Genomic DNA, 8,679 nt, shown 5'->3' on the forward strand with positions numbered 1-8,679 from the left:
CCTTGTCCTGATTGCCAGGCCAGACGGCCTGCGCCTCTGAGGTCTGACAGCACCTCAGGCGCTTTCAAATGTCATTCACGTGCGGATGGCCCTAGACACTCCGTGGGACCCATTAATGGTGGTTTAAGCAACAGAATCCAAGTCACAGTACAAATGAGGACACTGAGGATGGGCTGAATGTGAAACATGAACAGCCATGAATGCAGCCAGAGCTGGGATGAGAGCTGGAACTAGTGGAAACCAAGAATGAATAAAGCCACCCAGCGTGTGTGGAGGTCTGGTGTAGCTCAAATGTGCCAAGATGGAAGCCCAGCTGTGCCCCTCTGACACAAAGGCTGTGGCACATGCGTGGAGTGTAAGATCTAGAATTCCTTCTTGGAGACACCACATACCCCTCGACGTCTTGCCAAGACTCTCTTCCAGGCCCCTGCCACGTCCCTGTTGCGCAGGCTGTAGATGAGGGGGTTTAACAAGGGGGTGAGGATGGTGTAGAAGGCGGAGAAGACCTTGTCCTGGGCCGGAGTGTGGTAAGACGGGGGCAGCATGTAGGTGTAAAGGGCGGCCCCATAGAACAGCGTCACCACCACCATGTGTGAGGCACAGGTGGCGAAGGCCTTCCTCTTTCCCTCTGCTGACCTCATCCGGTGCACGGTGGCCAGGATCTGGGCGTAGGACACCACCACCACGGAGAAGGGAAGCAGCAGCATCGTGACGCAGCAGACATACATGACCCTCTCGTAGGCAGCTTTGTTCCCGCAGGCCAGTCTCAGCATGGTGGGTGCCTCACAGAAGAAGTGGTTGATCCTGTGTGATGCACAGAATGGGAGCCTCATAGTCAGGGGTGTGAGGAGAAAGCTGTCCAGGGCCCCGCCAGACCACGAGCTGGCCAGGATGAGCCAGCAGACGCGGCGGCTCATGAGCACTGGGTACCGCAGTGGGTTGCAGATGGCCACGTAGCGGTCATAGGCCATGAGACCCAGCAGGAAGAACTCGGCGCCCACAAAGCCCATGTAGAGGAAGAACTGAGCGGTACACCCCACAAAGGAGATGGTGCCATGGCCCTGCAGATAGTTGACTAACATTTTGGGCACAATGGTGGAGATGTACATCATGTCGATGAGGGACAGGTGGCTGAGGAGGAAGTACATGGGCGTGTGCAGCTGGGTGTCCATGTGGATCAGGAAGACCATGATGCCGTTAGCCAGCATGGCTGTGAAGAAGACTGCACAGATAACAATGAACAGCAGCCCTGCTGTGCCGCCCTGGGGAAAGAGCCCTGCCAGGATGAAGTCCCCCAAGAAGGTCCTGTTGCCCTTGACCATGGTGCTGAGACAGAGCTGGAGGCAGAAAAGGAGAAGCACAGGGTTAAGAGAAACTGAGAAAGACACCATGGACTGTTAAGTGTCTGTGCAGGCATCGGCATGCTGACACGGCCCCTTGCCTGGCACCCAGCATGTTGGTGATGGTGTGCAGCCTGTGTCCTGGCTGCCTCTTCAGTTACAGATGACTCTAAGTGATGCACCCTTGGTGTGAGAGTGGGAGGAGGCTTGACAACTCTGACTCAGGATGGGAGTGGGCTCTATGCACTGATTTGTTCAAATAATTTATTTCTTTACTTATTTGGAAACTTTATGATTTATTGTTATTTTGTGGAGGGAGGGAAAGAGTTGTACAGACCTTATTCACTGGCTCACTTCCCAAACTGCTAGAGCTAGGAGACTAGTACTCCATCAGGCCTCCCACGTGAGTGTCTTGCACCCAAGGATGGGGACTGTCCCTTGCTGCTTCTGAGGGTGTGTGATCAGCAGGCTGGGACTTGAACTCATGCACTCTGACTTGGGATGTCTTAACCCCTGTACCAAAGCTCCCACCCCCCAATTTACTAAAAATAAATGACTGAAGGTTTCAGCAACAATTTTAACATTGTTCTCAACCATGAATAATCATTACATTGCAGACAGCGAAGTGCTTGATGTGACCATGTTACCTGCTGATCACCCACCACGTTTGGGATTCCTTCATTCATTGTTAGTTTCTCATTGGTTCACATACATGACATTTACTCACAAAGAGTCATACTGTGTATCCTAAGGCGTGGGATGCTGTGCTAGGTGAAGGAATAAACAAAATACTTGTCACGAGACTTGGGAGAAATGCAGTAACCAAACAACAAATTAGACACACAAGGGCTGGCCTGTAGGGTCCATAGAATTAAGCTGCTACTTGGTGCCTGTGGCCCCAGCATCCCATATTAGATTGCCGAGTCCTGGTTGCTCTGACTCCCATCTAGTTCCCTGCTAATGCTCTTGGGAAAGAGGTGGATGAGAATTCCAGGACTTGTGCACCTGCTACCCATGATGTGGGAGACTCAGATGGGATTCTGGGCTCCTGGGTTAAGCCTGAACCAGCAATGGCTATTACAGCCATTCAGGGAGTGAACCATTAGAGGGAAGATTCTCTCTCTCTCTCTCTCTCTCTCTCTCTCTCTCCCTCTTCCTCTGTGTGTGTGCTGTTCTGTTTTTGCAATTTATTTATTTATTTTGAAAAGTGTTCCACATTACTAGTTACCAGGCAGATAAAAATGAATATCTCAGTGAGGTTCCTGCCCCTACCTCCAGTGGCTACACTCAGAAAGGCAAAAGATAAAACTCTTGTCACAGAACAGAGAAGGGTGACTGCTTGTCCACTGCAGGTGGGAGTGCAAACCAAACCAGCCCAGCCATTATGCAGGACAATGAAGAGATTCCAGAAAAATCAAAAGCAGACTCTCCATCTAATATAGTCATCCAACCATTGTGTGAACTCAAAGAAACCAGGACAACAGAGAGCCCCTGCCCCTGCCCTCCCGTGTCTGCTGCAATGTATTCACAGCAGTCAATACAGACAGTATGTTGTCTGTGGGCTGCACATAGTGGAAGGATACAGAAATTTGGAAGGAATATAAGATGGAATACCAAGCATTACAGAATAATAAAATTGCCACTCACTGCAGTACAGGTGAACCCAGACTATTTTAAATGGCATAAACCAGACACAGAAAGACAAACACTGTATGATCTCATTGATCTGTGGGATCTAAACCGATTGATCTCGTAGGAACGGGCAGTAGAGCAGAGGTTACCGGAGTGGAGAAGGATAGGAGAGGCGATGTGTGAGTGTGATCAATGAGTACAGGCTGCAGGGGAGTGGAGGACTAACACAGTAGGGGGACTGTCACCCGTTTCTCCTAGGGCCACGCCCTGAGAGCCAGTCCACAGCACACATGATGAGCAGCACACCTTGCTGGTGGACCTGGGGGTTCCAGGGGTTGGGAACAACTGCTCCTGCTGTTGTCTTCTGAGCTATCAAGGAAATAAAGTCTCAGGATGTTCTTCCCAGTCATACAAATAATCCTCATTAGTGGGAAGAGTCCGTAAGAGGTGAGAGATGCGAGACAGGCAAGTTTCTGGGAACACGTGTTCCAGGACCAGGGCAGTCACTGTTCAGTGTTAATCTAAGGGTCAGACCTGAGCAGCAAGACTGTTGCTGTAGGGTGACCAGGGCCTACCAGGAGCTCAGCTACCTACACGTGTTCCAGGGCAGCCTGTGGCAAATGCCTCCGCACGTGCCTGTGAAGCCGCAGGAAAATACCCAGCCCTCGTCAGCACTGAGGCTGAGGCTGCTGGACCGTGGAGCAGACAGATACCAACTAGTTCTTAGATGGAAAGAACATTGACCCCCCCACCTTTGGCCTTCAGAGATGCGAGGGGCCTGGGCAGTTCCTGGGCTGGGGCAGGGTCTTCTGCGGACAGCTCTTCCTCCCTGGCCACGAGCTGGTTTCATGCAGAAGAGGAGAAGGCTTTGCAGATAGGCCAGTGAGCAGGTGCCGGGGGGGGGGATCGCTTACCCCACAGGGGGTGGGAAGCATGCAGACCAAGGGCCACGTTCTCTCTGACCTGCCTCCAGGGCTGGAAGGGCAATGAGGGAGGGGACGGGGGCTAGTCTGCTCCTGTGTGTCCACAATGGTGCCCCCCACCCCCAGATGCAGGAGTTACGATATCTGTGGTTCCTAACAGTGACTGGAGAGTAGAATGACCCAGCACAGCCAAGGGGAGCAGAAAGTCTGTGGTGCTGACGGGAGAGCCAGACTCCCCAGCTGGGCAACATTCACCTGTGGCCACTAAAGCAGCAAAGGATGAAGACGGCAGCAAGAGTGCTGATGCCGTGAGAAGACGAGCAGCTCTCCAGCAATGCAGAGACGGACACTCAACGCTGAGAAGCAGTGACAGACGTGGAGCCATGAGAATACAGAAGCAAAACAGAGAGAAATAGTCACTAATTCTGAAAAGAATGATTCCACAAGCTGAAAAAAATCATAAAGAACAAGACAAAATGTTGTTAGAGGAACAAGAAAACTGTAGGAAGATGTTTCCCTGACTAAAATGGCACACGCCTGCATATCCTGGCAAGACTCGTGAGGCAAGCACATCCATCAGCTTGTATAAAAGGAAGAGAAACGGAGCCAGCTGCAGAAAAGAGGTCAGACTTCTCCAGGCTTCTCGGCCATGGCAAAATCTGAGTAGCTGTGGCCAGATCTTTATATCCAAGATGTAACACTGGATTTAAAGGCAAGGACTCTAGAATCAGAATGTGCTTGGCTTTGATTTCCACACCCAAACGTGTGACCGCAGGCATGACCCTTCATGTTTCCTGGGCATCAGTTTGCCTGTTTTTTCTGTGACAACCTGAGGGGCACAGGTTTCCAGGCATCTCCCTAGCCCAGTGTCTGTCACAGCTCAGCGTGCAGCAGCAGTGACTGCTGATGCTCTTAGCTCCACTGCAGGGTCAGCAGCGTGTAAACCAAACAGGAAGTCATGCTGAGATACGTGATGGCTGACAGACACCAAAATATGCCCCCTGCCTGTGTGGCTGAAACCAAATCAAGACTGGGAATCCAGAGAAGCTGTAACAGGACCCAAAGTAAGCATGCAATTCAGTTCAAGTATACGTGTTTATCAATAACATGATTGCAAAATCACATAAGATTTTTTAAAATTCCCAGCAATAGATCTGTCTATCCATCTTCTATCTAGAACTGGAATGCCAACAGCACAGTACCAGAGTGTCTCGCACAGGATAGGGATAGGAAAGTAGGAAGCACCAGTACGTGAACTCTGTGCGTTGTCGCAAGAGTTGAAGACGTTATTGACGGGGTTCCCTCGATCTGGAACACCGAGGGAAGGCAATGACGAAGGGCCCGCACGCTGTTGTCTCAGGTCGAGCTGGGTCTCAGTAAAGCAGCCTGAGAAGAGAGATACACTGATGATTCCAACACAAAGATCACCACTGGAACAGTGCAAGCGAAACTGTCAGCAGTAACGTGTGTGTGTGTTCTAAATGCAGAAAAATACATCATGTAGCAGCAAAGAGGATTTTAAAAAATATTTAATTTGATTAGATTTTTAAAGAATGGTAATTACAGCTACAACATTGTGCAGGCTAAACATCCCATTTGAACACAAAAGTTTTCTTTGTAAAGACACAAGTACACAAAGAGATAAAAGACAGACAGCGACATCCTTACCCATTACAGACATGTATTGAAATGCCACACTGTAAAGTGCATGTAATTACTATGTGCCAATTAATATTTTGAAAATATTTTTTAAAGATTTGGGGAAGGGATTAAGGGAGAGCCCAGCACCAACTGAATTTTATCAAAAAACAATAAAAGAAGATTCTCCCCCAAAATATTTTTTTAAAAAATGTAAAAAGATGGTGACTTGAGTATGGTAGAATATAATTCAAGGCAGCATTATAAATGGAGCAAGGAGATAACTTTGTAATGTGGATTTTAAGTGGGGATGGTTTATGTCCTAATGCATTCTCTTGGTCCCCATTGGACAACGCAATTACGGAGACATATCAGAAATGTGAAATAATAGCCTAGCCGCTTATATCTAACTCAGTGTAAGCTGGAGGTGTTACTCAGGCAGAGGAAGTTCAACGCTATGTTGTCATGAGCACATTACATAGGAAGCCAGTGGGACCAGCCAAGACCGTCCAGAGAGGCTTGTTCTGTACTTTATGTCATTGTTACGGAAGAAATAAACAATGCAGGAAGATTGACCCAAACATGTTATAAGAATATCCATGTAACAGATTTAAATTAGAGAAATAGACTTACATCTGCGACGGTTAGTCAGGAGCCTGCTATGTCAGGAGCTGGCCTCCGGTGGGGACTGAAGGTGTCGCCCACCGCGCTGCACCTGGCACACTGCGTGGGCTGCGTGTCTCACGTGTTTTCACATGAGGTAGACTGGACTTTGGTGGTTACGAGAGAGCAGGAAAGACAGCAGCAGACTCCCTAACCTCTGACCACCAGACACCACACTGCTCCATCCCAGCATGAGCCTCTGGCCTGCCTCTTGACCAACCTTGGGCTGGTCTGCCTGGGTAGGACCTGCTGTGCCATCCTGCCTTCTCACTACGTGAGAACTGTGGCAGGTGAGCCATTTTCTGGGTTCAAACCACCGGCACAGTATCATGTACTAGTCCTGCATTCCATTCACAACCAAATGAAACTCATGGGTAAACCTCCACTTGGGTACAGAAAGCACTGCAATGCCGACTCTTACGCTGCACATCTCCATGAGAGCTTTGAAGTGTCTGGGTTTGCAATATTCTGAAAATTTTGTACCAAAAATCAGCTTACCTTTTAGTTCCATTTTCCACAAAAATATTGCATGCAGTGGTCTATGCAGCGATTGATTTTCCCTAAAACTGAGTGAGTTAGGGGCTTAATCTGCATCCATTGCAGTGTGTGCGATTAGGGGAGAGTGCAGCAGATGTGCACTGCTGGTTTAGTAGTCTCGGGGTGTCACTTTACCATTCTCCCCCCAGCTCATTCTCATTCTGCAGACCACAGATGTGGTTCTCTGAAAAGAAGGAAAATGAATGGTGTCTGTCAGGAAGGCAGAGGGGCGTGAGGGCGTTGGCTGCGGCACCCTAGCACAGCGCAACACTGCCTGGCCAGCCGGTGACCACAGCTCCCGTCTCTCCCACACTGCCTCCCGACAGGTCCAGTGTGGGTCACAGGAAGCAGCAGATAGAAGCAGCTCAGTAATAGTGACGGGCCTCCTCCCATGCTGAATGGATGATGTGACAAGTGGTCATCTCTAGTCTAGACACCAACATTACAAGGTGATGGCCGTCCTGTGAGTGGACATCTTGTATGCAAAGCCAGGATGGCCGTCACTGTTTCCATGGATATTTATGCTCAACTCCATCTGCTTGTAAATCTTTGCACTCACCTGGAAACGTCCTGAAATGTGCTCAATGTTTACACCAGCACTGCTGAGAAACAACGTAATACAAGCTGACACTCTCATTGGATCACAAGCTCAGCTTTCCCTCATTCAGGGCTCGCTCTTGGTTTCTGCTCCCTCCATTTCCAACCTGTGCTCCCAGGGCACAGCGTCCACGCCACTCATGTCTCCAGGGGAGTCCTGCTTTCCAGTGAACTTGCTCAGGTTCCATAGCTCTCTGTGTTTCCAATTTCCATTAAGTTTGTGGGAGCTGAACATGCACAAAGTATCTGACTTATCTGATTGCCTGTTCCCCTTGCACTCAAACCCAACATGCGATAGAACAAACCTTTTCCTTACCCTGAGCTGGAGATGCACGCTGATGGCAGAGGACCCTGTAAGGGGACACCGTGTGTCCAGCAGGAAGGATGCTAGTCAGAGATGAAATTAGCTACACAGAAAACTTTACAAAAGGTCAAACCTCAGAAACTGAATCCCCTTCTGGTGTAAGTCTCCATTTTAACGTCCTTTTTTTTCCCTCAAAAATATGAAAGGACATTCAGATTGAAAGCATGATACATTAGCAAAGAGAACGTTAGATGCATTTGAATGTAAAAATTTAAATAAAACCCCAGATATCACGCGTCAACACTGCTTGCTTTGGGGCACACAGCATGAGGGACCAAGCACAGTGGAACTTTAAGAACCTAGAGTGACGTCATGCCCCCACAGCCCCAGAGTGGTTAAAGTGCACCCCACCCCGCCTGGCGGAGAGAACCCTGCTCCTGCAGGTGGCTGAGCACCTAACCAGGATGCACAGTATCCTCCCAAGTTTTGGATTTAATTAGCAACTTGAGAACACCTGTTCAATGGCTGCTCCGTCATCACACTCCTTATGTCTTTCTTCCCCCTGGGGGACAGATTAGTAAAACTGGGAATGTTGCCAAAGGGAGGAAAGAGCCGCTTCCAAGGTGGTCCTTTAGTTTCTCCCTTTAGGGACCATCAGGAGCTCAAAATCCAATCCATTTCCTCTTTGGCCCTACTTTCCAATAAGCACTCGTCAACTTAAAGGTACCTAGGAACTTTTTATAATCACAAATATGGTAAAGACATTGAACAACCTGCTAAGAAACTTACCAAGCATGACTCTTCTGAACTGGTTGATAAATGTAAAAATCCAATTTATGGAAACCATTCCACTGCTACCAAACCCTTTGAACATGTATGACAGAGATCAACGTGATGGGAAAGCACCTAGGTTGAGCATTCTTATTCCATGAGTAAAACGCCATTTCCACTTGGAAAAAGAAGCTTCTGCTTCATTTCTAAGCCAACAAAACATTTTAGAGAGATTGAGAAGTGTGGAAAATCCATTTGCTGTTACTGTACCACA

General features: G+C 48.7%; 1 protein-coding gene across 1 annotated transcript; it reads right to left on the bottom strand.

Annotated features, from left to right (window-relative positions):
• Positions 1-362: 362 nt before the first annotated feature.
• On the bottom strand, positions 363-1,322 carry LOC121152737 (olfactory receptor 2T6). Its single transcript, XM_040974924.1, has one exon. It carries the CDS (start codon positions 1,320-1,322, stop codon positions 363-365), a length of 960 nt encoding a protein of 319 aa, XP_040830858.1.
• Between the last annotated feature and the right edge of the window lie 7,357 nt (positions 1,323-8,679).

Source organism: Ochotona curzoniae, unplaced genomic scaffold (genome assembly GCF_017591425.1).
Source record: "Ochotona curzoniae isolate NIBS_2020 unplaced genomic scaffold, NIBS_Ocur_1.0 contig_1, whole genome shotgun sequence".
In the NCBI taxonomy this organism is placed as follows: domain Eukaryota; kingdom Metazoa; phylum Chordata; class Mammalia; order Lagomorpha; family Ochotonidae; genus Ochotona; species Ochotona curzoniae.

Coding starts and splice junctions, on each gene's coding strand:
- LOC121152737 (XM_040974924.1), bottom strand. CDS start 1,322: ATGGTCAAGGGCAACAGGACCTTCTTGGGGGACTTCATCCTGGCAGGG.